This window comes from Chelmon rostratus, chromosome 22 (assembly GCF_017976325.1).
Source record: "Chelmon rostratus isolate fCheRos1 chromosome 22, fCheRos1.pri, whole genome shotgun sequence".
Taxonomy (NCBI): Eukaryota; Metazoa; Chordata; class Actinopteri; order Chaetodontiformes; family Chaetodontidae; genus Chelmon; species Chelmon rostratus.
The window spans coordinates 5,308,997-5,336,996 of NC_055679.1; the positions used below are offsets into that span (position 1 = coordinate 5,308,997).

At 41.5% G+C, this 28,000-nt stretch overlaps 2 protein-coding genes across 8 annotated transcripts; one reads left to right on the top strand and one right to left on the bottom strand.

Annotated features, from left to right (window-relative positions):
• Positions 1 to 190: 190 nt before the first annotated feature.
• On the top strand, positions 191 to 11,710 carry il15ra (interleukin 15 receptor subunit alpha). Of its 6 annotated transcripts, none has more exons than XM_041964385.1 (8): positions 191 to 370; positions 1,511 to 1,711; positions 3,617 to 3,664; positions 3,770 to 3,817; positions 5,472 to 5,591; positions 9,000 to 9,104; positions 9,203 to 9,293; positions 9,543 to 11,710. In XM_041964385.1, exons 1-8 carry the CDS (start codon positions 292 to 294, stop codon positions 9,622 to 9,624), a joined length of 774 nt encoding a protein of 257 aa, XP_041820319.1. In that variant the 5' UTR covers positions 191 to 291; the 3' UTR covers positions 9,625 to 11,710. The 6 variants fall into 6 exon arrangements, with proteins under 6 accessions (XP_041820319.1, XP_041820320.1, XP_041820321.1 ...); XM_041964386.1 differs by having other exon boundaries at positions 9,003 to 9,104; XM_041964387.1 differs by having other exon boundaries at positions 5,475 to 5,591.
• On the bottom strand, positions 10,078 to 26,443 carry fbxo18 (F-box DNA helicase 1). Of its 2 annotated transcripts, XM_041964384.1 has the most exons (21): positions 26,143 to 26,443; positions 25,311 to 25,478; positions 24,071 to 24,579; positions 23,723 to 23,859; positions 22,688 to 22,835; positions 22,378 to 22,559; positions 22,217 to 22,291; positions 21,840 to 21,931; positions 21,254 to 21,422; positions 19,167 to 19,386; positions 18,966 to 19,053; positions 18,772 to 18,867; positions 18,520 to 18,656; positions 17,779 to 17,875; positions 17,528 to 17,694; positions 17,084 to 17,180; positions 16,798 to 16,989; positions 16,293 to 16,418; positions 15,962 to 16,068; positions 12,771 to 12,905; positions 10,078 to 12,641 (listed from the first exon to the last, which is right to left on the bottom strand). In XM_041964384.1, exons 1-21 carry the CDS (start codon positions 26,159 to 26,161, stop codon positions 12,480 to 12,482), a joined length of 3,123 nt encoding a protein of 1,040 aa, XP_041820318.1. In that variant the 5' UTR covers positions 26,162 to 26,443; the 3' UTR covers positions 10,078 to 12,479. The 2 variants fall into 2 exon arrangements, 1 of the variants encoding a protein (XP_041820318.1); XR_006007936.1 differs by lacking the exons at positions 10,078 to 12,641; positions 12,771 to 12,905 and having other exon boundaries at positions 16,827 to 16,989.
• Between the last annotated feature and the right edge of the window lie 1,557 nt (positions 26,444 to 28,000).

Consider the following 28,000-nt stretch of genomic DNA (forward strand, 5'->3'; position numbering starts at 1 on the left):
CAGTTATGTCCCGCCGTATAAAATAACATATATGGTAACTGTAAATGTATGCTTTACTGAAAGAAGAAAATACATGATGAGTAACCCAATGTGAGCCAAGCACTACAAACATGGCGTCTGCAGGCGAGCATCCACAGAACACGTGATCCACCGCGATCCACCCATCGCATTGAAGCGAAAGTAAGAAAGTGTGAAAAGCGGCAGTCGTAACTGGACTTCGCAACATGAGGATAACCATACCGGTCGTGGTTTATTTGGCGATCATGTTTTAACTCTCCACAGTGCTGACAGATGGATCCTGGTTATGCCTTATTCTCTGTGGGCATTATGATGATCTGTCTGCTCGGAGCTGCACGCTGCTCCAAAGGCGGTAAGTGCGAAACACACCCCACTACACACATACAATTATAATTCAGAACTCCCTTTGAAGAATCTTCATTTCTACTCTCGGTCTATGCTGCTATGATTTGGTCCAAACACAAAATAACACAGTTAAAAAAAAAATATATATATTATCATTATTACTTTAACTTTCCCTTTACAGCCACTACCCTCTGAGGTGATTTGTGCAATCGGTGTGTAAAACTATGACTAAACAAAACAAACACATACAAAAACACACACACACGACTCCAACAATACTCTGAACAAATCATACAGGTAGCACTGCAATAAGAAACGAGACGTTGACATTTGAAGGAGTTAAGTCCAATCCTGTGCCTTGGGAGAGCGGTCAAAGAGACGAAGAAGAAGCAGGCATCTTTCACCTACAGTGAATAAGCAGATACTTAATTTTCAGATTCAGTTTCAGGTTCAGTTCAGTTCTATGATTTCCCGCTATGTAGCACTTGGAAACTGATGTGTCCTTTCCAGTCTTGTTAAACAGAGCCTGAAGTCAGTGACTGCTCTAATCACCTGTGTTCAAGTGTTACTGATTAATCAGAACAGGTGCTATGAAACTGATTATGGAGTTGCAGTAAAGCAAAAGGTCATTAAACAATAATATAAATAATGTGTCGAGCAGCCTTCCGACACAATTCCAACATGATTCATTCTCTGAAACCTGTTGCTGAGGGTCTTTTTTACCGTTGTGGCAGTTTCATGTTATTAATAGTACATTTAAATAAATTATGATGTATTTTTATGCTACAAGCATTATATAAATAGACTATTCAACATACTGTTACTTTTGGGACTCAAGGTTGGATTTGATGTTAGGACTTTTGTACTTTTACTGATAATATTTTAAATGCAGGACTTTTACATGTAACCAAGTATTTCTACACTGTAGTATCCTATTTGTCTTTAATAGCTAAAACTAATTGCTGTTTTGCAATCCTGCCAAGATCCTCTAGTTTTTTCCCTTGCTATAAGACACTAACTAATAATAAAAAAGAAAATAATAATTAATAATAATAAGTTCAACCATTTCAAATTCCCTTTTTGCCATCTCTGTGTAAATCTCTGCATTCGTATTTTTATTTTGCCACATGACATTTTTTTGTTCCAGATGGAATCGATTGTCCCTGCCCAAAAATTCCTCCCCGGAATCTAACTGAACCTCCACCCACGACCTGCTTCCAGATTAACAGCACTTTCCGCTACACGTGTATAGGCGGTTACGTGAGGAAGGCGGGGACCTCAGATCTCACCAAATGCAAGCAAATTAGGGGTGTTGCAGAGTGGAAAGTGCCCTCCCTCCAGTGTATATGTAAGAGTTATTTGTTGTTTGTCTTTATATCACTCACAAAATTCAAGCTAATTGAGCAGAAAACTGAACTTTCTGAGTTTCTCCACCAAGTTCCTATTACAGTTGTATGGGGACTGGCACATAAGGCTGAAGACCCCCATTCAATAGTATATTCCATAGGTAGTGGAACTCTTTAAGACACACTGCAGAGAGTCAAAGCAGTGCCGTCATACAGCACTGTGAACTGAGAATGCAGATTTTCCACTCAAACTTGTCAAACCATTTAGAATTGTACTACATGTACAGTCTGAGGCCAGCATGTACTGCCAAATGCCTTTACTACTACCTCAAGCCAAGGTCCCTAATGCTCCGTAGCTCTGCTGTGTAACATCCACAATCCAGAGGAGAAGCTTGGCCTCTGATCCTGGAAGTTCCAGGTGTTCTGACCAGAACATGCAAATAGTTTTGGGGTTTGATATCACCTTATTGCATCTGAATCCAGTGTCAAATCCAAACTGGAAGCTGCTGTTGTAATCTTGCCCTCAAGCTCGATAATGCCAAACCAAAAGTGAAGTCAGGACATGATGGTGGGAGAAATGATGGATCACACTCTTGGCAGCACCACAGGAAGGAAGTCATCGCCTTCAGGGGCTTAACTAGGGCCTCCTTTTTAGCCCTGGGAGCCAGCTCCAGAAAACACTGTGCGGGAAGAGCTACTGTATGTTCCAGGAGGCCAGCCTTCCTGAGAAAACACTGTCTGTCATTTCACACTAACATCTTTTACATCCACACATGTTAGTCTGCCCTTGAGGAGTCACACACAGGCACACTGGTGTCTATATATTGTGCACTGCCACCTGCATGCGGTTTGTTTGTTTCTGTGTTTGTAATGATAAATGTAACCTGACTCTGGATCAGTCCCTGTTCATACAGCGTACAGGACTTGGTGGACGGGACAGAGTACTTACTGTGGATTGGATTGAGTCGATGCTCTATTACAGCAGTTTTAAAATGACGCTCAACAGGCACAACTCAACAGATTTTACTAAATGTAGGAGAACAATTGTTTTTTAAGGTTCAACTAGTGTTCTGTCGTTAACGTTAAGCTGAGCAGCAGGAGGGAGGCGATACAAAATGCTGACTCGAGTTGGGTGCTTGAGCCTTCACACGACTGCATTTTTTATTTATTTTTTCTTCTCAAGATGATCAGATAAAAGCAGTTTGCTTCTCGTGGTGAGGAAACAGCACACAGGAAACGAGAAATGGAGTTTCTATTTTGAACCCAACCACCTCTCCCATAACAGTCTTTTATTTAGACCTCTCTAAACTCCACTCTAAATACACTGATCGGAAGCATCTCTGAAAATCTCTTCCAGAAATGCACAGCATGCTGTTTGGTGATAATGTAGTTTTCATGTTCTATGTATGAAATTAAATAAATCGCCTAATGGTTGGGATTCCTGAAAGACATCATGTTCTGCCAAATTCTAAAATTCTGAAGAATTTTTAGGAGGTTGTGAAGAACCAGAGGGAAATTCAACACAAAGAGCAGTATATCATCTGCATACAGTGAGATGTAGTGCTTGGTGTTCTGTATAGTAAAATGGTCATGACTGGCCAACTGTTGAACAGCCAGGGCCATGGGTCTGGAGAGAGTTTTGTCAAGTGTGAGGTACTCACAGCATCAGCTTACAAACTACCATTTAATAATAGAATGCCTATGTAACAAACTAGAGTTATCAGCACTCATCAGGGAAAGACACAATCAAGCTGCATTGTGGGAAGAGTAGGATAGTTTTTTGAGCTTGACCTGTACAAGATTTCACAACTTAATTTATGTTTTTGCATTAAGACAAAGTTTCAGTATAAACTATTCAAAGTTTCAGATAATGAACACATTTTTTCATACAATTTGTTGTGTTTCAGCTGACCCAAAGAGAACCACAACACAAACGCCAACGACCACAGCAACAGGTAAGTGTATCTGCATGCACGAACGAGGGGGAAAACAGTGTCAGCGGTGAGCCAGAGAGAAGTATTGGCTTCACATTCCTGACTAACATTGGTCTGATCTTGCAGAGGGCCACACAGATATTCCCCATGAGTCCATCATTACCACCACAGTCAGTGAGTTCTATATTTGCATGAATTTTGAAGACAGAAATACTAATAAACTAATAATTAATAAGTAGTAATGGCGAGCAAAAAAAAAAAAAAAACGACTGTCTAGATTAGACTGCCTAGGTCATTTTTGTTAGAATGGTTGTAGTGATTAGCATTAGCAAATGATTGCAGTAGTTGCAGCAGCACTTGTGTTAGTAGTAATGATTAGAAGCAGCAGTAGTAAAGGTATTAGCTGTAGCTGTAGTAGCGGCAGCATTAATGGTTGTAGGAGTTGGGTCCCAAGAAAAAGTTATTTGTTGTCTACAACATATCTCATTCAAATGGCCCATGAGTAAAAGCTACTTTATGTTTAAAATGGTGGGAGAAACTTGTCATAGCAGGAAAAAGCACAGGCATAGCTGATAACTGTGATGATGGCTCTGTCTCTTCCATTAAGTGATACCAAAACCCAAAAAACCTAAATGGAATTCAGCGGCTGTTAGTGCCACAAGGCCCGATGTTTAAAACTGAAACTGGTCCACAGCTACAGCTCAAACAAATGAGCTATTTGCAAATTAGCTAATCTCCTTAGCCTTTCCAATGGACCCAGACTCTGCAGTGGTTGTATTATACTGTACTTGTTGCACAATGGTGGTTAAAAATAAGGATTTTAAGGCTGCCTTAATCAGTATTTATAATAACAATGAGACAAATAATTCTGTATGTGAAAGGAGTCTGTGAGAGAATTACATCCATACAAAGTTAGCAACTAGCTTGAACGCAGTGGAGCAATGAACAGCTCAACAGCCAATAATTGCCCTCCAGAGTGGGTGGAGACCTAAACAGAGCTAAAAGGAGAGTGACTACTGGACCATTCGACGGGAAGCACAACAACAAATGTATGCTAACGTTGCTCTGTATCTAACCCTAACTCTTTATCAGCTCTATAAAGTGATACTATGTCAATGTTGTGTTTTTTAGCTAGCTTATTGCCTGCAAGTGGCCTAAAAACAGTTAATACTACCTTAAAAAGTCAGAATAAACAAAGTAATACTTGGCTACATAATAAAAAAAAACGTTGCGTTCTTGTCACTGGGATGACTAACTAAATGAAAATGGAATAAGTAGACTGGTCTGTTTGTTACTTCCTCCCCTTGTAGTGGAAGTAGTAGCAGTAGTAAACGTAGTTGTAATACCAATGTCAATAGCAGCATTATAATAGTCGTGGTTGCTTTAATGGTTGTAGACATAAGCAGCAGCATTTGTGCTTACGGCTGTAGGAGTAGAGCTAGTACTATTAGAGGAAGTGACGGCAGGTGTAGCAGTAGTAATACTAAACAAACTAACACAAAACCTGGAATGTTTTTTGATGTTTTGTTTGTCATTTTGCAGCATATTACGTCAGATAATACAATGTGTGTAGTCCACTTGTGGAATATTGCCTACTTACAGTACTTCTGTATCACACAGTCACGTGTGAACTGCATGAGTAAAGACTGGACTCTCCAAATCACAGTATGACTTTGTTTTTCTTCAATAGTAGTTTTGCAAATAGCAGTGATGGTAGAAGACGCAACAGAGGCAGCGTGCAGTAGAAGCACAAGTCGTATTAGCAGTAGTGATGCAGCCATGCTCTCAACAGGATTAGAAGAAGTCAATTTTCTTTTCTTATCAACAGCAGCCTCCACCAGCCTACAGATGACTCAGAGTATAAGCACCTCAGCCTCAGTGACTGCAGGAGTAGGCAGCACAGAGCCAACCTCCCCTGGTCTGCAGGTCCCGTCAGATCACTCACAGGGTAAACACAGTAGCTGACAGTCACTCGTACTATGCTGGTTCCTCAGTTTAGCCTTCACATCATTGTTGCTTTTAGCTGATCTGTATCAGATAAGATTTTATTGGTAGCTTCCAACCAGTCCCACCCAGACCTCAATAGAACTTAAGATTCACTTATTTAAGACATAAACACCTTGTGTATTACCTATGGCAAGGCAAATTTATTTGTATAGCACCCTTCAACAAGGCATCAAGACAAGATGTAAAATAAATACATGGCAATATAAAATAGACAGTATAAAATGATTAAATGAAGAGATAAGACTGTAGTAATCCCACGCCGGGGAAATTAAATTGTTACAAACAGCGAGGAATAAAAGAGAGATATAGAAAGAAATGGCAATAAAAAAGGATACAGTATAAAGACCAATTATATATATATATGTACGTTATATACAAAGCATAAGAATACTACTACCAAAAAACATATTATTGTCATTGCCATATTGAAATGCAACATGAGTCAGACATGGATAATAAATACATTGTTTTGTTCTAAAACTTACACAGTAGGAAAATATATAAGCAGTAAATAATATGCAATATTGCACAAGATATTTGCACAGGTGTAAAGGATATGAACAAAAGTAAAAAACAAGTAAAAAAGTAGATTAAATACTTAGATATAATGACATAGTACAGATTAAAGAGTAGAATAAAAAATACAGAACAGCTACAGTGCAGTGCAAGATATGAATAAATAGTCCTAAATCTAACTTAAGAAAATGCTGTAGTTTGGCTAGGACAGACTTGAAGTTTTCTGGGAGTTCCTGGCCCAATACAATTCAGTGCTTTACAAAGCAACAGTAGAATTTTAACTCAACTCTATGACAAACAGGAAGCCAGTGTTAAAAACTAGGTCGGAGTCAATGAGCACACCAAGATATCTTGCCTCGTTAGCAACTGAAAGTGTGCGCTGACTTTTAATCTTCTTTGGGTCCAAAGACAGTAATGGCAGGTTTATCTTCGTTTAACTGGAGGATATTTTGGTTCATCCAATCATTGATTTGTTCAGTGCCATTACTCAGTTCTTGTTCAGGACCACAGTCACGTGGCGATGTTGTTACATAAATCTGCGTGTCGTCTGCATATTTTCTTGTTTTCGCCAATCGGCACGAGTGGGAGCATGAAACTGTTCAAAGAACGGGGCCTGAGAATGGAGCCTTGTGGGACTCAACATCATTTTTGTATGGTCACATGTTAACACAAAGAGGTCCCTGTCCTACAAATAGGATTCAAACTAGTTTAGCACTCTGCTAGAAAGTCCCAGGCAGTTTTCCAGTCTATCTAGCGTGGTGGTCGACCGTGTCAAATGCAGAATTGAGATCTAATATTAGTAGCTATTTGTTAGGATCAAATCATATGATGCTAATTTTATTGATTTTAAGTGGATGTAAGGACAATACAGACCCTGTACCAGCTGCAGGAAACGATATCAGTGACGAATGAGGCAAATTCATTGCATGATTTAGTGGGTAAAAATTCAGGGGCTGCTGACATAGGAGGGTTTGTCAGCCTGTCACTGCACTGCAATGCACTGAGATAGTCATGTCAAAGAAAACACAGGAATGACCACCATCAGTCACCATTCCCTTAGAAATGTTCACACCCTCATAATTAAGTCAGTGTGCCCCTTATTGTCTGAGGGCTACACAATCGAAGTCAATGCAGATGATAGACAGCAGTTCGACAAAGCCATCAATAAAGTTTGCACGGGGTTTGTACAGGTGGCCTGTAGATGCTTCAGAATACAGCTCAACAGGAGGAATTCAGCTGAGGACCAACATATTCAAAAGAAACCAGCTTACCACAAGACATCTGCATGCACTGGAAAGAATTATTAAACCAACCAGCAGCTCCACCGCCTCACCTATGCTTTCCTCGTAAAACCGAATGTGCGAGGGGTTGACGCGGTTTAATCATAGAATCAAGATTATGCTTCATAATTAAACCCCTGATTCGTAATGATTTGCCCGCAGAAGAGACTTAATAATGCTAAATTGAAAACAGGAATCGGAACATGAAACCCAGAGGAAGAGCCTGCTTCTGGGTGTTGGCGGGGGCCACTGTGCAGGGCAGTTGGTGCATGCCCAGTAGGAGAGGGAGGAGGCATACTTGGGGTAGTACAGTAGGCATGTTCCCTCCTGTCTGCACTGATGCCGGGGAGAATGGCTGTTGACTTGGCGGCGATTCCAGATGCGGCAGATAGTTCAATAACATCCTGCTTTAGCACGCCTGATTGCTCTCTGCAAACATCATTGGCCCCGGTATGAAGAATAATATGATACATTTAGGGGGCGTTTCATCAGCTGAGGAATTTTTCTCTTGTATGTCACAGACCGTACCATCTGGAATGCATTATGTATGATGCTTATGTTTCTGCTGATGTGCAGCTTATATCTGATAGCAGCATCTCCCACAGCCAGCAGTGCAGGTTGAATCATCTCTAGACGTAGATGAGGTTTTCGCCCTTTGCTCCACATTAAGACTAGCTGCTTGACACTCTTCACGAGACTTTCATGTCTTGTCTTGTTCTAGCTCTTGTCCTGCATATTGCGTTACATATTTCTACCTTGTTTTGTATCTGTTTTGCATCTCGTTTGCACTCATGCACCTTATGGAATGTGTGCTTCACTACGACTGAATGGGCGGTGAATCCTCTCTTACCTTACAGTACGTCCAAACATATCAGCAGCCACCTCTGGTTTCAGTGAGTCTCGGGAAATGTCAAGCTGGATTCTGATGCACTAACCCACAGGCAGAAGACATCGGCAGTGTGTCATGGAGTTCGGGTTTTGTAGCCTGACACAAGTAGGAAAAAGTACAAAAAAGTAGCAAAAATGGCAGCTAAGTAGAGAGCAAATGAAAAGAGCGACGTCTGCGCTGTAGCTATAGAAGCAATCATCAGTTATCGCATCCAATGTCTGCTTTAGTATGTAATATGTAAGATTTCCCTCTGTTGACGATAACAGACCTGCATATTTGGGATATAACAAATAAAAAAATATAATTGAGTTTAAGAAGGATATTGTGACCAGTTAATCTTATAAAATGTTTGTATTTCAATAACTGCAAATACATACATGTGGTCGATCATTGCAGGGGTCTACCTAAAGACAAGACGACTCATTAAAAAGTTAATAATAAAATAATTTATTTCTGTCTGTTGTTATTTACTATCTTTCAAACTCACTGTAGTTCTTGTGTTTCACTGCAGCTGATTTAATAATTATCGTACTGTTAATATATGCTAATAATGTGTGTAAGTGTTGCTGACTTGTGAAGTTCTCTTGAATGATTTGGCAGCTGTAGCTGTTCATGAATAACTGGCCAACTCTTATTCAACCTCTTTTTCTCCCTGCTGAAAAAGCAGATTCTGTGAGACAATCCAAAGCAACGAGCAGCACAACATCAACCTCAACCACCGCTGAGCCTTCGAACGGCTCTACAGCGAATCCTCAGAAGTCCGACCCCAGTAAGCTTTGACGCTGTCATCGTACCAAATCTCCTAGAAGAAAATCAGTAGCACACAGGGGGAAAATTTGATGGTGATGTTTTCTCTCTCATTGACAGAACTTAGCAGCACGTCAATAGCGATGATTGCCTTTGCTTCACTGGTGATCATCTGTGCTTTGATTGGAATCAGCTTCGTATGTTATAGAAGGTAAGCCAGGAAAAAAAAGCATGTGAACAAAACAGGATTTCCTTGGGTTTTGAAAAGGGTTTTCTTTGTATATCTGCAATTCTGTCTCACCACACTTTCTTTCACTCGCTGAAATACGTCAAATTTGAGTAAACCAATTGAACTTTGCATGTTTATCCATCACAGATCACAAAGTTAGAGTATCCAGATAAAAGTCCTGTGTGCTCACTCATCATTTATAATCTCATCACTATTTCCTTTATACCTTAGGAGGTTAAAAAACATCATCCCACAGCACGCAGCAGAAGAGCTGATACTCATGAATCAAGTTCCAGCTGGACCAGCGTCGTAGACTTTGTTCCCGATGACTCGGAGAGCAGCAGAGTCGCTGGAGCTCAGTGGATCATCTCCATGCAGTGAAGGACGGGTTATTACCTCCACCCAGAACTGGAGAGTGTGTGATCGCCCTCCGTCCCACAGCCCATTTGATGTTCTGTCAACACATCCAGAAAACATCATGGCTGGCTTGATGGGACAATTGTTGTTTGCGCATTCCCAACAATATGAACTTACAAGCTTGTTCTGAGCAGTTACCAAGACACTTTAACCCAATATTTGAACTGCACATGAGGACATTTTGAAGACCTTGTTAGCATCCACCTGGTGCTACAACAGGCGGTGCCTTTCAACCCCTCTCGTCCGGTTAGGCAACTAAATCCCTATTTACTGGGGTTTGAGTACAGTTTGGCCAAAACTACAGTGCCCAGCTGTTTTAGGGAATTTTAGAAATCATTCTTGACAGGTTTTTCAAGATTTAGTCAGTATGAACCAACAAACCTGGTGCTGAGTGCTACAGTCAAGGATTGTTGATTTTGCTCCAGTCAGGGGAATAATTGACAATAAGCCTTATTACTTAACATTTTTAGGCCAGTCTTGATTGTTCAAGTGGCAGCAAACTGTGGGGATTTTACGGTCTTGGTGATATTCTGCACTCCAATTGTATGTTTTTAAAATTAAGAAACTGGAGAGTTAAAGGGTTTTGTCATTAGACAGTGGAAAATTAAGAGACAAAGACATTTTGTATGTGTTAGCAGCAGATTCAGGTACACCGGTTCTCAGAGGCAGAGCTAAAACTAAATGTAGCAAAGAACAAACTTTGGTCAAAATATAGTTTGCAGCCATTTGTTTTACTCGTTCTTGTCCTTAGCACTCATGATTTTGAAATGTCAGCAGGCTAGCTAAGTGCCTACATGAAGCGCTAAAGGCTAGTATGGCTAGCTGTAAACTAAGCTAGGCTAAATATCAAACGTAAATGGGGCTAGTGTGGCAGCCTTCATGACATTATCTCATATCTTTGCCCAAGCTTGTATGACCTTACTGAACCAGAGAGCTAAGTATTTGTGTCGCTGTTTGTTTAGCTGTTGTAACGCTTTGAGAAATGTTTGCTTAAGCGACAACCTGCTAGCAGATAGCAGTGATCCAGGGGCACTGACCAAAGTGTTCGTCAGTACTGATATGTGTCCCACCCTGTGTGGAAGGATCGGTTCACCCACATCTCAAAAAACAGAAACAGCAGAAACCCGATCGAGTCCCTTTCTTTGTTTTGCATGTTGTCTCACACTGAATACGAAGGCTTCCTCTTCATAAATAATGTAAAACGTGTACGTTGGTAGCAATTCTTGGCTTTTAGCAGCTGTATCCAGAAGATATTACTGTGTGGCATCAGCAAAGTTTTCCATGAGGTGTTTCAAAAGTATGCCTTAATAATCACTGTATGAATATATTATTGAAATGTGTTTCTTTTCCCGAGACACCTGATATTTATGAATTGAATGTTGAATAGTATTTTAAAAAAAAAGTTTTCCATCAATGTTTTGTGTGCCTACTTTTGGACTTCACATTTTCATAGTTTCGTAATGGTCAGAGTGAGAAAGCCTCTGCAGTTTCCACTGAAATCACTCATGAAATATGTGACGGGTCAGCAGCTTTAAGGCAGTGTGAATCAGACTTTTTTTTCTTGTTCCTATGCACTTTTGATTTGTATAATTGTAAATATTTAAAAGATACTAGACGTGTTGCAAATGAAGGGCTTGACACAATCAGTGATTTCTGTAGCTGCTGATTGTAGAATCGGTTTTCAAGTCAAAACTATATTGACAACTTATGCAAGAGTGAAGTTATTATGTCCATTTCCAGATGTTATTTTTCAACGAAGTCCTTTGACTTCTTCGGTTCAATTAAACTTGATAATAAAGTAATACCAAAACACTTTCTGAGCCAAAAGTCAACACAACAGAGTTCCTGTTATATTCTCCTGTCACTCCTCTGCAGACTGAAACTCACAGCTGGTCAAGTCCTGTACACCAGTGTCGGCTCACTCCCACTTCTTCTCCAAATGTAAGAAAATTTCAGTTGTATATGCTCGGGATGAATAAATTCCCGAGCATATACAACTGAAATTTAAATTAACAATCAGCCTAGCCTCTTGTACATGACTTTGTATTCTCACACAGTCATTCTCAGGTATATAATTCACTCTCATTTTCATCTAATGTGCTGAAAAGATTCTTTGGTATGTTACTGGAAATCCTGTTTGATAGTATCCCAAAGAAGCTGGGGCTGATAAATAGCGGCTGTTTGGCAGAAAGAACTTGGACAGAATTCAGTAAATTCCAGTTCAGTCGTCAATCTGCCCAACACTGTGGAGTGTTGTTAGTGCCTCATTCAACACTACTGCTGGAGTGAAAAGTCAAGTTTCATCTTATTATCTACTTTAAAAAAGGTCAGAATACATATCTTTTGAAACAAACTATAAAAAAGTCAAAAAAGATTTGATTAAAGAAGAACAGCACTTGCAATGTGTGACATTGTTGTTTCTTTTTAAATAAAACTCATGAAGTCTGCCAACAGTTTCTTTTCTTTTTTTTCAATGCTCAGACAGTCCTCTGCTGAGGGCTGAGGTAGGCTGGTGATTGCCTTTCTAAAAGGGCATCTCAATCAGATATTACAACATCCAATTCCCCTTATCTCACAAAGAATACAAAACAGTCACATTGCATATAGCTTTCAGTCTGCTTCAGTGTCGCTGGGTGATCTGAGACCTTACATTTCCAGTCTTGGTCAGCGTTTCAAACGGTGACGTGAAAGTGCTTCTCCAACGGTCCGTAAAAGAAGACAGTTTTATTTCAGGTCCTGAGAGTAGGAATGTTAAAAAAGCGCCAGGAACATCACGTGGTGGTCCAGCGGGCCGAGCATTCGAGGGATTTCAGCCATTGAGAGCACGTCGTCCGTCATGAGGAAGGCAGTGGGCCCGATGCGAGTCCACACACACCTCTCACACAATGGGCCTCCGGCGGACACACCATCGCTCTGGACGGCACAAAAGAGGGAGACTAAAAATCACAGGCAAAATCTCAAAAACTGTGCTGTACTGTACACGACTGACAGACAAACTGGTATTTGGAGGCATTAGGCTATTGGCTCGTTATAGCCTCTTACACATTTCATCTGTCGTTTGCACATGACGAAGGCCGAGCTGGGCGTGATGCAGTTGGGGCAGTCTGTGACGATGCACGGGACAGGCTCGCTCGCCCTCAGCAAGGAGCCGGGCATCTGCGACTCCAGGAAGTACTCCTGGAGACGGCGGTGGGGAGAGGACAAGGCAGATGACTGAGCTTATGGTACAAAATGAGAAAGTTAACACAGGCTGTATATTCTGAGCAGTACTTTGGAGTATCGCTTCTCTGTTTTCATTTGAGGATGTAATTTAGCCTCACATGTTTCTCAACTTTGAACAAACACGACCATCAACATGCCTTTCATGCGCTGTGCTTAAACTCTGCGCCCCTGGGTCGGGTTTGTTGGCTAATGGACCGGACTGTTTTGCAGCACAAAATAGAAACAATTTTCAACATTGCCAAGTGGTCAACAAGATAAGGTCACCCTGAGCTGTTCTCACATGCAACAGCTGAGAAAGGCAAGAAAAGAAAAGCATGGATGTAAAAAAAAAAACAGACAAACAGTTGCTTTGCAAATGTTTTTATGAGGAAGAAAATGCATTCAGCATGTTAAGACCTCAAGGACACACACAAAGTGTTTTGGTGAGGAACACTGGATGTAAACAGAAGCCAATTTTAGAAATGGGCCTTGCAAGCATATTACTGCAGCCAGCTTCACTGTCACACCCGTTTCATTATATCTCTTGATCATTTCAGCCCACTCACGTTTTCTCATAAATGCAACAAAGAGCCCTGTAAAAGCAATCCTCCATCGTCCAACACAGAGTAACATTACCCGAACTGTAGCAACAAATACTTCTGATATGTCATCCATCACTGTTCAAACTCCAGCCCCTAATAAAGCAAACGGGATGAACATATTTCATGATCCGATTACATGCATTCCACATTACTGAGAGTAATTTATAGTAATGCAGTGTTTTTTGTCTTTGGGCAGAATATGGAAAACAACAGTCTGAGTCACCATGGCTGTGTTTTATGGGCCAGCATGCTGAAGAATGTGCTTCAAGACCACACTAGTTGGGGTATAATCCACTCCAGAGTGTCTGTGCTCTCCTGCAGATGCATCACATCTGTGTTGTACTGCTTTTATTTTCTCACACTGGATCACATCACTGGCGTCTTCTCGTGTTGTGGAGCAAAGTGGAGACTTTTGACCTTCCCACTGGCCACTGCGCACAATAAATTTAGTTAAGTAGAGCAACGATCCTCGTTACAAACGAGCAATTATCCTCATAATTAACAATAATGCTCCTCGTGAACTGGCCTCATCGGTTATTGAGTGCAAAATTGTAGACGGTGGGTCACAATAAAACAAAACACTCTCCAGCCTCTTACCCTTCACATCAGATCAGCTGATCACGTACAGTAAGTAAATGATCTTTGAGACAGACAGTCCGCATTGTTATGTGTAAGTGATCAGATCAGATCTGCGTGTCTGGACATCACCAACCTACATATCTGCGTGGGTTGCTGCGGTGACAACGTAGGCGTCGGTAACTCCGTATGCTGGTGGAACAGCATGAGAAGCAGAGATCCATCATCTCGCCCTCCAAAGAATCGAACTGTCGAGTCAGAACAAGCAGAACCCTTCTAGCAGCAGCATGGATTCTGCTCAGCCGTTCTGATGCAATTCCATTGCTCTGGATTTGATTTTTGAGTGACGCAACAGACACTCTGAATTGCGGCCAGAGCATCTGGACTGAGACACATCTGTAAAAATCTGACTGGAATCGCATCTTAAACAACCTCCACGGCTTGGTTTCGATTTGCAACAATCACTTTAGACTTTTGTATTATTGTATTAAAATGTATTATTTATTTAGTCGCAGTCCTACTTCTAACAGCAGACATTTTTGATAGAGTAGGAAAAGCACATCATTAATAACATTAACGATGACTATGTTCTGTTAGTGTCCAGGTAAGCTACGACAGTGTGACAGTGAGTCAGCATGTGCACAATACACATGACTGAACACAATGTTGTATTTGTTGACGAAATAAAATTAATCTGAGATTCCAAATACTACAACAGTAAAAACAAGTGTCTGAATGATAAACTTGGCCAAAAAAAAAAAAAAAAAAGTTCGTTGATCATTACATCACCAACAACCAATCATGTTCGAGGCTTGTGGTCCAGAGGGAGATGTTGCTGGGAAGCAACTGGCGAATGGAGTCCATGCTTTCTAAAAGCACTTAATCTAATCCAAGCTATAAATGCCTCTCCCTAAATAAGACCACCTAACTTTTTCTTCTCTCCTGGTGTAGAAAGTTAATTTTGATGGGTCATAACCCATCAAATGCAAACACACTAAACCAGTTCAGGTATATTCTTACAAAAATACCAAATTGCAGGATTTTATTACATTGCTGACTTGCACTAAGAATTAACCAAGCACTTAAACACTGAAGTGAAACTGGCAATGACTTATGTTGAGAAAAAGTTGGACTACATCATGTTGCTGTAGAAATGTGATAAGGAACTTTTCAAAGCCACAGGCAACACCCTTCTGCTCTTTCACAGCACATACACAGCAGATGATGTTAAAGAGTGATGGAGGTGGGGGTGACCAGGACACGTTTGTTGTAAAGTCCCCATGAAACGGCATTTCCAGAGTATCCAACAAAAAATTTCTGAGTGAAATGCGATGGCAGGTGGGACTGCGTAATGTTAGGACTTTTATTTGAACACAAGTGAGCACGTCATAACAAACACGGAGAATTACAGTGACTAAAGGTTGGATGCTACCCTCCATTCAACCGCCTCCTTCAATGCCCCTGGTACCGAAGCAGGCAGATGTACCACTCGAAGTGCAGGAGGTGGAGGGTTAGTTCAAGTTATCCTGACAGTGAAAACCAATGGGATAGAGAGAGAGACAAAGCCCATCGTATGGCCCGTGCAGGTACTAAAACAGTCTACTGTAAAATGACTTTTGCCTCTGGAACACCTGAAGGCACAGTGACGTACCATCCTGTTGCTAGCTAGCTAGCTAATGAATCTCTGTGCCGCTAAAAGATGGATTAATGGGTGGGTGTCAGGACATTCTGGTTGAGCCCTACTGATTCAAGCCTTTGTATAGACAAGTCATATTTTGTGTTTTGGAATATGCAAACATAACATGAACCTGCTGATGCATTTAGGGTGAGGAGTGAGGGGCGATTATGTCTTACCCCAGCCATTGTGAGGATGCGGCGGATGGTCTTAGTGATGACCAGCGAGGTCTTGGCGCGAGTCACCGCCACATACAGGAGGTTCCATTCATCGTCAGGAATGTTAGCTGAGCAGGGAAGAGAAGTATTCATGCTTAACGTACACCAATTAAATCTTGATACAGATCCTTTGTCCAGCCCTCCAATAACGTAAGTGACCGACTGATGAAGAGGAAGCAAACCCAAAGATGCAAGAGACAATAATGAAATACAGTTCCCCTTGTAGAGTACAGGATAAGATTGTCAATCAAAAAGCTAAAATATAAAATATGTAAAGAAGAAAAAAACGCACCGAACGAGAAGTTGGGATTGATGTGCATATTGTGTCTCGAATAGGGAACCTTGGCAAAGCCATCGGAGACTATCACAGTGTCGAACTCCAGACCTTTAGCCTTGTGGACTGTTCCCAAAGTGAAGTCTGGAACAAAAACAGCAAACATCAGGAACAAGGAATGACTCAGTATAGTGCATTGCAAGAATTACTCAATGATATGACATACATGGTTTCGCAAAACACGCTAAAAGAGCGGAAACGGAAAAAACCTGATTCTTCTTACTGTCAACGAATCCCACAAAAAGACCAAAAGCAACAAATGTACTGATCCAACTAACTTTGCTTGTGCACCTTACTTCTTTACTCTTTGCTTTTATTCTGCTGATATCATTACTATATAATTTCCATAGTGTAATCTGATTTCACACTTCACATTTCATTTTAGATGTGCGTCAGTTCTGTGTTGTGTGTGAGTTTTTGGTAAGGCCTTCACTGAAGTATTCAATTTAATTTTTTTGCATACCTGCTTTGTTAAAGTCATTTTCAAAGCACCTGTTCAGGCGCATCACCAGTTCAGGGATGCGACTTCCGTATTTTTCGACGATGCTGAGTTTGGCCTCCAGCTCCCTGTCCTCCGTCTGAGTGACGTACTTCTTCAGGGCCCAGAAGGGATTCTGATTTCTCCTGGCGAAGGAGCGAATGAGGGGATCTCTGACTGAAGGCAGAGCAAATTCAACATAAAGTCAAAACTGGGGTGGGGAGAGAAATAACTCACAGGGTAAATATGTGTTTATTTGTATGAATCTTACATTTTGGTTGTTGGCCTGGTCCTCGGCTCACCTTTCTTGACTCCTGCATCAGCTGCCAGATATCCAGGATCCTATTCAGGCCGATACTTGTGACACCCTAAAGGAAAAGGTGGACCTGTGAGCGTGTGATCAACATGGGATTTTTGAATGCTAGTTACATTTGCACTAAATTTTGCCGATACCTAATATTAGACAAGAACATCCAGCAGCTCTTGAAAGCAGGATGAGCCAACAATTTAAACTTGGCTACACACGACTGGCTTTAAATGGTGAATTTAGCTATAGTTCTTTACATGACAAGACAGATAACACTCTAATCTTTGCCCATTAGATATGAAGCTACAGCAAGCAGCCGGTTAGCATAGCTTAGCATTAACACTGGACACGGGGGAAACAGCTAGCATGGCTTTGTGTGCATCTGTGAGTACTTATATATACACTCACCCCTATGAAGTGGATCCGGCAGAGCGGGTTGGTGTCAGTGAGCTGGACGGCTTCCGTGAACAAACTAAGATTGCATCTCAACAAGATGGCCGTCTTCCCCCGACAATGACTGACACCTTGCCTCATAGCTGCTGTCACATTTTCTGCGGTCTCGTCACACACACCGCCTACAGAGTGGACAACAGTAAGATGTTCATATTACATCAACTTCTGCAGCATTAAAATCATGCATACAGAAAGAAAGTATTTACCTTTTTGCTTTCCTCCCACTAGAATCTTCTGCACACTCTTGCACACATTGAGGATGGTGGCACCCACATAAGCAATTTCAGCACCAAACCGAAAGCTCTGCACAAAGACAGCAGTAGCAGGGGGGTTGCTTTTTCTGACTAACTCTGACTGGCAGAGAGCTTAACACAAGACTATCTTTATGTGACTGTCAGTGTATTATTAGCACCTTCCAGTGAATAGAGGCAGGGGTGTAGGAATATACAGATTACAGCATACAGGAAATGTCTGAATGGGAGTGGATAGAGAAGTGGTCCACATGAGAACACTGATGGCACATTAATTACTTTAGTATAGCACACTTGTTGCCACTTCTTTTTTTTACTTCCTTTTTCCATTTGGGACAAATATGTTTTGAGTTTAGGCACTATGGATACCTTTCATACTTTGGGTCATGTATACTATGTAGCAATGTAAGTTGTGATATGTATAATTCAAATGGTTCCTGTTAGGTGGAGCAACAGTGCTGTAATAAAACAGGCAAAGTACATAAACTTAAATGTGGCTTCACCCTTCGGAGCTCCAATGAAATATGCTTTTTTCTGTATTTGTTGGAGTGGAATGCTAAAACAAATCTGTGATCTTGGATTTTAAGGACGGCATAAGCATAAATCTGGTGCCTCTGGATTAGAAATCCTCTGGCCTTAATCGCTTCTGAGTAAATGTTACCCACAAATGTTATCGGTGTGTGTAACTGCTCATACCTGTGTCAGGTAGTAGATGTGTGTGTGGTCCACAGTGTGGAGGGCATTGACTGCTCCTCTGAAGGTGTAGATCTGCTGGTGAGGATCTCCAACCAGGATTTTCCCACAGGTCTGAGATAGGAGCACATCCATGATGGCTGGGAGGGAAGAACAGAGGGTAAATTCCATCATCATCACAAAGTTAGGCAAAATGATCACAATTACACTCTTCCTCGATCCCGCAGGACTGTGCAGCAGTTATCACATCACTACCTGGATTGCAGTCCTGGGCCTCATCGATGAAGAGGGCATCGTAGAGGTTAGACAACTGGGGCTTCGGGATTTGGAGCTGCCATAACTTAAGGTACCCTGGGAAAGAAAAGTTCTGTTTACCACCTGTGCAGCATTTCTTTTAATATCAGACTTACCTACTGAATATTCATTTCACTCATTCACAGTTGCCGTACCATCGTGGGTCATGTAATAAGCATGTTCTTCTGTCTCATTGATATCCATCATCTTTTTCCAGATCATCTGCGCGTCACGGACAAACAACTAGGATTTCATAATAAAACACATACAGATTACAGATTTTCAGTGCTCTCATTATGGTTTATTCGCACTACAGGTCTGCAGTATGTCACTTGCATACATTCATGTGTCCATACCGGTTTTTCATATTCGTCTATTCCCTCCCGGATGCCGTTCTTGGTTACACGGGTGCAGGGGACATGTCTGGTAGTGATAGCCCTGTCCGTCGAAGCCATGAAGGCGCTGAGAGTCGATGTCACCACTTTGGCTTTGATGAAGCCGCCACGGCCTTCAGGCAGAACAGAGTTGAGGACGAACGGCTTCAGGTTGAAGGTTAGCTTCTTATTAAGACTGTAGCTGCCACGGGGAAGATCACAGAGACGCAACATGTGATGTGGTTCTAAAATGGAGAGTTAGTTAGAAAGAGGCTGCACTTGTCAGTCACCCTCGATATAATCAGAGATGTATTAAGGACAGTAAAGGGCAGTTTGTTGTTTCAGTGGTCGAACAGATGTCTGCATTTGAGGGCAGAAACAAGTTAAAGCGACATTTCCCACCAGCTTTGTATCATTGCAAAGTGACAAGTTCAACCCTGATTCCAAAAAAAACATAAATAAAGCAGAAACTGCTGTGAGTAAACAGTTTGTTTAAAAATGACTGCATTTTACTTACATTTTACAGTGTTACAACTTTTTTGGAAATGGGGTTATGTATGCAAATGAACAATGTTAAACTTCTCGCCATGCTGCCTGCACCCAGAGCTCCCAGCTCATTGGCTGGGAAAGTCCACTGGATGACAGCTACAGGACAACTGTTGGAACTACAGATTGTAGTTTCACACCTCTGTATGCCCGCCTCCACGGACACAAAGATTCTGAAAGTGTCGTATAGAGAGAGAGTAAACCACCTCAGCTGCTACCGTACAGCACCCCAGTTTTGTGAAAAGACCCTCTCTCCAGAGGTGAAATCCAGTTTTGGGCAGACAGTGGGAGTTCAACCTGGTAAGGCCTCATCCACACATCACAAATTATTTTGTATTTGGTGCTCTAGGTCAGAATATAATGATGATAATGCTGAAAGTAGACTCTGTGCTGTGTTTCAGGCGTCACAGTATTCTGGACACTTGACAAATTACTTTTTGAATTCATGAATCAAAAGTATCCGTGTCATCTCTAATCACACCCGTTTCAATTTCTCACCACAAAACCGGCATCCGTGACATTCATTTAAATGAAATCAGAGTGAGGGTCTGACTCTATGAACACAGGCCACAGGGAAGATTTTCAGACATGACCCTCTGAGCTAGGGAAAGGCATGCGCCTGCAAGATATGTGCGTCAGGATGTTTGAAATGACATATGAAATGAAATGTTTGAAAACAGAGTTCTGTTAACTTGTGTTCTTTAACTGTGGAATAAAGGAAAGCCCAGAATTCATTTCATGTTTACCAAACTGCACTTTGCACTGAAAAATGTTATTATTGGTTATAAACTGGCTAGTCCAGTATTGTAACCAAATAATGAGTCGACAAATTGTGCAATTGATCATTTACTTCATTCATCAAATAATACTGTTTGGAAGAATTGTTATATTATTAGCATACACTTCTCTGTGTATTACTTGGAGTAAGTTAACTTAAGTAAACAATCAACTTTGGATAAACTCAAAGCCAAAACTTGAGAAACGAAATTGCCTAACTCAAGATAAATTTTAGTGTCTTCCACATGGCTGACCCAAAATGTGTAAACCAAACTTCTTTTGCCTTAGCAGACGTTCCCCCCCAGAGAAGAAGTGAGTCATCAAACTAGTGCGTGCATATGCAGAAACGCTGAAGGGAGTTTACCGCAGTAAGCGACCAAAAACACAGAGGTCTATTTTGCCCTTTGCTGCTACACTTCTACATTCTGCTTTAGTCTTTATGCTCACTTCTCTGTAACACTCCATTAAGTCTCTTCATCTACTCTCATCCAACTAAATTGAGAAGCACAACTTCCCTTAGCAGCACTGTTATCTTGGTACTCTGGGTCAGAATATAAGGAATACAGAAGAGCAGGTAGGGTGCATTTGCAATTTGTGACATTACTTGATTTAATATCCAAATAATTACAAAAGCAGAACAACATGCCACAGCCACGTCTCTCTGTCCACAGTCTGTATTTATGAATACAAAAACTCAAATGTTTGGCTGTCACTGAGAACACCTGAGGGGAAGCGGGGGCTCTCACCTCCTCCCGACGTCATTGAAGGCCAACGCGTGGACGGTCTTGCAGTCTACGTTGCTGGGGAAGCGGCGCTGCGCCTCACTGGCCACTGACTTGTTGAAGGCCACATACAGGAAGCGGAGGTGCGGCCGCTGCTCGGCGTACTTCACCAACGTGGTTGTCTTCCCTGTACCTGCGGCAGACGGCACAGACCTGTCAGCTATGACACTAAGACCCCTGATCTGCAAGACCGGCACACACAGCAAAATGTATAAACCCCTTGGCTCCTTTATAAAGGCTTGAAAAGAATTATCTAGAGACTGTATGCCCTGTGGTAGCTTTTCAGATGCTTTACAGTTAAACAAGTATAACTATTACACACATCCACTGCATGTGATGGAGGGCTGCTGCAGACAACTAAAACTGTAATTCAGTGGTTTTCATGTTCTGATGTAAATGTTGAGGGTCTGAGCCGTGGGCACTAATAATTTGGGATCGTGTTTTACTCAGTGTTACTTATTTTATTATTCTGCTTTGCCATTTTCTTGACTAAGTGAACTGATCTTACAGAATGTGGATGGCTATGGTGCCATGAGCAGTGACACTGTACCTGCAAAAGCCACGATCTTCACCACGTGGTCTTGCTGGATGTCGTGGCTGAGGATCAGCTGCTGTTCACGTGTGAGATGGATCTGAGGCCGCCTTGTAGACACACACACAAGCACAAATGGTGATCGTTAAAGAACTAAACCTCCTCAGATGTGCTTCACTTCGGCCCAGTTTCCGCTGGCGTAGTATCAGATGACTGACATGAAGTGAAGCTGTCCAAATACACTTGACTTGCCATATAAACCAAATGAGAAACTGTTTGCGGAAAGATGGAAGTTGGAATAAATATTGTCTATCCTAATGAAGAAATGAATAAACAGTGCAAGCTGTTTTTATTTCACCACCGCATCAGTGAAACTAAAGCGTTTTGATTCTCACCCGCTCTGACCGGAGCCGACAGAAAAGGGGCCGTTCTCCATCAGATGAAGCACATAGTAGATGTTGTAATGCAACCTAGAGAGACCAAAAAGAGCAGTATCGTTGGGAGGCTGACGAGGACGATGTGGGAAATGTAAAGACGCTGACACTTGCACTCTTACCTGTTACTAATCTGGATGTTGTTCCTCTTTAAGGCGAGCAACATCGTGGCCATGTGGCTGAGGTACTCTGTGATGGCGGTGTCCGACATGCAGCCGCTCAGCAGAGACACCAAGGCCTGCACGTCAGCAACACTCTCACTTAGGATCAGTATGACAGCCATGGCCGCGTACGGGTTGGGACACTGTAGATGGGACAGGAATGATGTGAAAACCTTTAGTTAAATTCCATAGTGCTGTTGTGCACACAGAACTCCAATTTCGCCATATGATCACCAGCGGACCTTTGTGTATTTGTGTGTGCAAGTCATACCGCCGTGCCGAGGTTAAAGTGCTTCTGAATGTCAGGAATACGTAATCTTATGGAGGCTTCCGCCTGAGGAAAAAGGCGATGTTTCTTAACACACTCCAGAACATCCTCCGGTCTCACCCGCTCTCCGACCTTATGCTGGGCCATTAAACTGACCAAAACACACACAGACAAGATAATTACTACAGAGAGTTGAAAATCTTTGCATGCCAGCCTTCCCATACATCTGCTATTTATCATTTTATAGAATTATACTTAGTCATTTTAATGGAGCTCTGATCCACAGCAATGAAATAAGTATCAGAAAATAATTACAGTTTCAAAGATAATAACGACTGAAATTGTCCCGACTTTACATTTGATTTAAATACTGCATGCGCAGAGCTCGCTGTGCCAGTAGCAGATTGTTATGAGCAAACTACAAACTGCATGGAAGAGTTGAGCCAAAACAACCATTTATGCTAAAATTAGCTGAATTCAAGAGACTTTGAGGTTGAGACCTGTCTGCGGTTAGTCTCCTCACATTAGCAGCAAAAGGATGATGAAAGATGCCGCAGGACTGTTAGCCAGGGTATTGTAAAAGGCTTTCATCCTTTCTAAACAGAGTTCAGGGCCTTAGGACAAATTTATTAGTTCAGAGTGTGTTAAATTATTGTAATGGTACATGATTGTCAACAAGGAGATGTCTGCTGTTATTTAGCCTTCCTATTTGGAAAAAGTTATTATAAACAAATTTATAGTAAGTAGATGCTGTCTTTCTTCTCAGGATGGTGAAAACTCTCTAAACACTGGGGTTGTTTTGACAAAAGAAAAATTGTCAATTTAATAATCAATATTTAGTGTCCTCTGCACATTTATGCATGTATGAGATTACTGTTGTTAGTTAGTGTATCGGCCACAACGAACAGATGATTATCAGTTATCAGTCTTGGCCCTGAAATTCCAAATCGGCACATGCCTAATACAAACATGTGAGAGCCTCGTCTTCATGTATGTATCATTACAGAAATGTCCCTCACAAAGGAAATGTACACTTACACAACAAGGTACCGTATGCTGTGCTGCGATAATGCTGGATTTGTTATGCCGCTATTCTTCAAGATGGAGACGATCTCCAGTTCTGTAGCCTGCTCCCTCATCACGTAGCGGTAGTATTGTTTCTTGAAGGGAACAAACTACACAAAGGAACACAAACACGCAACATCCACAACATCTATGTTAATATGATGAGCTTTCATGTACTGCAAAGTTTGAGAAGGACTGACCATTAGTAGTGTAATCAGAGAGTTTCTTCAATGTCTTCTACTAAGATGTTACTTAAGTTTGACATTGGCCTACATACCCTGCTGCTTGTGCGTGACTTAATATAACTGTTGCTTGTTTAACCTTGCTGTCTTGGACGATGTTCTTCCAGCGACGGCAGACAATGCTGACGTTACGGTAGAGGTCCTGTGCAGGGACCTGGCACAGTACTTGCCTCAGCACCTCCTCTGGAAGGTCATCTATGCAGCCCTGGGGCTGCATCAGAACCTTGCCGCTGCCCAGGAGTCCATAGTGGGCATCAGGGAGGGCCTCCACCTCCTCGTCCTTAATGTCACTGTCACATGCGTCAAATTCATCATCATCCCCGAACATTTCTGTTGTCATTCCCTCCAGATAATCTACCAACTCCTCCTGCTGCTTTGTCTCAGACTCTGGCCCCATCTCAGCAGCTAACAGGCTTACATCGTCAACCTCGTCCTCCTCTGCTTCAGGTTCTGGTGTCATTGCTGCAGCTAACATGCTGACATCGTCATCGTCATCCTCCTCCTCCTCCTTTTGTTCTCCACTGAGTCCATTTGTGTGTGTGCATGAGCAAGGCTGGGAGGATTTGTGTGGACTGGAACTGATGACTCCTGTCACAGAGAAGAAGTTGTTGATGCCTTTCTGTTGCCCAGCAGGAGCAAGAAAGAACATTAAAGGTCTGACATAAATTTCATTAATTTGAGAGGCAGCTGCATTCATGAGATCACAAGGTCACAAGAGATCACCAAGCCGAGAATCCATCTCGACATTGTGACCAAACAGTTGCTTCAGATTAATCAGCATTCTATGAGGAACTACTGGCAGCTATGGGTGTGGTTTAACAGCAAGAGTTGGCTGTTCATTTAAAAACAATGGTGGCTCCTAAAAAGGTCAGCATAGATGCTGCTACAACATCAGTGATATCAGAACTGGAGAGTTTTTCTCCTTTAACAGAAGAGCAAAGAACAGCACTGAAGGCTTTTCTCAGTGGAAAAAATGTTTTCACTCTTCTGTTGAATGGCTTTGACAGTCTTACTACATCATATGGTTTGCTGATCTGATGGATTGACTTTAGGATGTGACAGACAGCTGGTCCATCCTGTCACCTGCCAAAGTTTTTCTTCCAAACAATTTCCATGGATGACTTTCTGGATGGTTCTGTGTAATCCATCTGGCACATCGAGTTATTAATTTTAGGACTTCCAACCAAAGGCTGGTGAGGCCAGTCAAGACTTTTACTTGACAAAATAGCATAATTTCATGCACAGTTGTTTCCCTGTCTGTTTTCACTGTCACTTTGTATGTCAGAAAAATTTGTAGCAGAAGGTTTACAGCAGATTACCAAACTTCTGTCGCTTGGTGGGTGTCCTGGGGTAAAGCCACCTGCTGGGGTCACGGTTGCCTGGCCCATGCTTGACGGTGTGGGGCAGGGTGAGGGCACTGGTGCCCTCCGCACTTTGTCCCAGTTCATCACACTCCGCTGCATTCAGGTGCCTCCTTTTGACCTTCCCTAGGAAACCACACAACATTCCAGTTCTGTAAGCACAACACCAACCACTGCACTAGGATTGTCCATCAGCAATGTCAGCCATTTAGTTTTCCTGTCTACAATGGTATGCACACTGTTCAGCCTTTACAGTGCTAGGATTAAACAAGGATGCCAGTTTCATGCTATACATGATCAGTCTGACTAATTACCAGCCAGTCATATCCTTTTAGAAGGCGCTGGTTCCCCCCTTTACTCAATATGGTAGAACTTTGCCTTAAGTTATCTGTGTGTGAATTGTGAATATTATTAGAACTGAGAGTCCTATCAGAGATCAGATGTAGTGCAAAAGGCATTTAAACCCCAATAAGAACAGAGTTGTTAAATGAAGTGCCGATTTTATTACTTTATGGTTTGGAAAATGTTGGAATTGTCCAGTCGTTACACTCTGCTTCGATCAGTCAATTCGTAAACTGGGTGGAGTCAGTGGATTCAAAGGTCTGGACCACAAGTGAAAGTGGTCAACTTCTGGTCCGTCACCAGTGTTCAGTTCAAATACCAACTGCCTGACACAGAACTCACTACATACAGTAGTTAGCTAGCTATAACATTACAGTTAAATAGTTCTTAATAATAGGTGGTGTATTACGCTACTGGTCTTAATTAACATTAATTAACTTAGCGTTACCTTTAACAGCCACTTCCATCCTCGCGTCCAGTGCATACGGACTTTGGTATCTAAGCTGCGTAACTTAGCCAGCTACACACAAATGCTAGCTTGTACAAATTAGAAGCTAGCATCGAACTGTCAGCGCTAGGGCTAATAAACATTAGAAAACAACTGTTGCTACGTTGTTTATACTTGTTAACAGTACTTTTCCTTTAGGTTTGCAACCACAAACATGTCCAAAAACTCAAATGCGCAGCTCTGGTTAATGTCAACAAACTAGTTTATGTTCTAACTCTCTTGCTGTATTTTCCATAGTGAAAGAAAGATACAAAGCTATGCACTGCTGCGAGTTCTAGCCATGTGATTGGTCAGAAGTTCTTCTTCTTTTAATAGTATTTGCGGTTGGCATACTATCTTAAAGATGCATTACCGCCGTCAACTGGACTGGAGTGTGTAGCAGTTTAAAGTCGGAATTGAAAGGTTTAAAAGTTGAATTTTACTATGCTTTCCAGCTTTATCACAGCAAATATTCATGATAAAGGCTTTGCATTTGCATAATTTGATGCACTTTTGTTTATATTAAGTAATCCGAATTTTCATGGGGAGACCTTGTGGATGGACTGGATAATCTTATGAATTTACCAAATAATACTGAATGAAAACTATTCTCCGACAGTTAGACTGTAAATATGGAGAGAATGTCTGCAGTAAATATTAGTATTTTAACAAAAAATCTCTAAAATAACTAAATGTTTTTTACTGTAACTGTTTTGCAACTTTTGCTTCCAGACTCTTTACCATTTTTGTACTATTTCTTTTTTTTAAAACTGTACTTTATTATTTCTTTATTACTTTCTGTATTACACTGCTTGTTAATACAGTCATGAAACAATGCAATGAATGATGAATGGAGAAACAAGAATAATAGGGTAGATTACAGTTGTTATGGCAGAGTCAGGATACTTTTAATTTTGTTTAATAATTGAATCTGCCGTCTTTGGATTTTGGTGAGCTTTCTATAAATAAAGATTATTTTGATTATTATGAAGTGCAATGTCTTATCAGCTGCTCCATTGGTGAAATGGTGTCTTGATAGTCAGTGTTTTCTCTGCTTATTGGAGGCAACAGCAACTCTTCTGAATGACAGAACTGTTCTGGGAATAGACAGGAAGAACGGACAAAAGAGGGGAGATCTCCTGTCTCAGGTTCATGCCAAATATTTGCAGAAGCCCCTTGTGTATTCTATTAAAGCTCTCACTGATGGCTCCAAAATAGATGGATGGCTTTTTTTATGTTTTGGCCATTTCATCAGTACTAGAAATGCAGCTGTAGCAAGTCACTGTTGTCTTCAGTCCACAGACGACCCGAACACCCACACATCTGTTCGTCCACAGTTAGCCAAACTATAACCACGGCACTGAGAACTCTGTATTGATAGTTCACTTTTTTGGAACGGCTGTGTGGGTGAAACCTCTCCAGCTGGACTGAACATGCCAGACAGTCACAAATCTGATTTCATGCATATCAGGCTACAGCATCACCTTATCCAATATATTGATATTTTCAGGGAATTTCTCATTTGCGGTGAAGTGAAAAACATTGTGGTGCTCAAACCCTAATTTATACTGTATAAATATCTTTTAAAAAGCTGAATAATGACCAATAAACACAATGATCTGTTAATAATGAGCAGGATCCTCCAGGCTCTGGGCGAGAGGAGGCCACAGACACTGGCTCTTGTTCCTCAGTTTCCTCATCTTGTCCGATAGCTTGCACGACATCAAGCTGCCTCTACAAAACCATTTAGACAATTCTGTTATGGGTATCATATGATAAGAAAAGCATCCACACATTTGTGCACTATTCATTTACTGAT

Coding starts and splice junctions, on each gene's coding strand:
- il15ra (XM_041964385.1), top strand. CDS start 292: ATGGATCCTGGTTATGCCTTATTCTCTGTGGGCATTATGATGATCTGT. Junction 371..1,510: donor TGCACGCTGCTCCAAAGGCG/GTAAGTGCGAAA, acceptor TTTTTGTTCCAG/ATGGAATCGATTGTCCCTGC. Junction 9,294..9,542: donor AGCTTCGTATGTTATAGAAG/GTAAGCCAGGAA, acceptor TTTATACCTTAG/GAGGTTAAAAAACATCATCC.
- fbxo18 (XM_041964384.1), bottom strand. Junction 19,054..19,166: donor TAGACGAATATGAAAAACCG/GTATGGACACAT, acceptor ATGAAATCCTAG/TTGTTTGTCCGTGACGCGCA. Junction 17,876..18,519: donor ACATCTACTACCTGACACAG/GTATGAGCAGTT, acceptor GTCTTTGTGCAG/AGCTTTCGGTTTGGTGCTGA.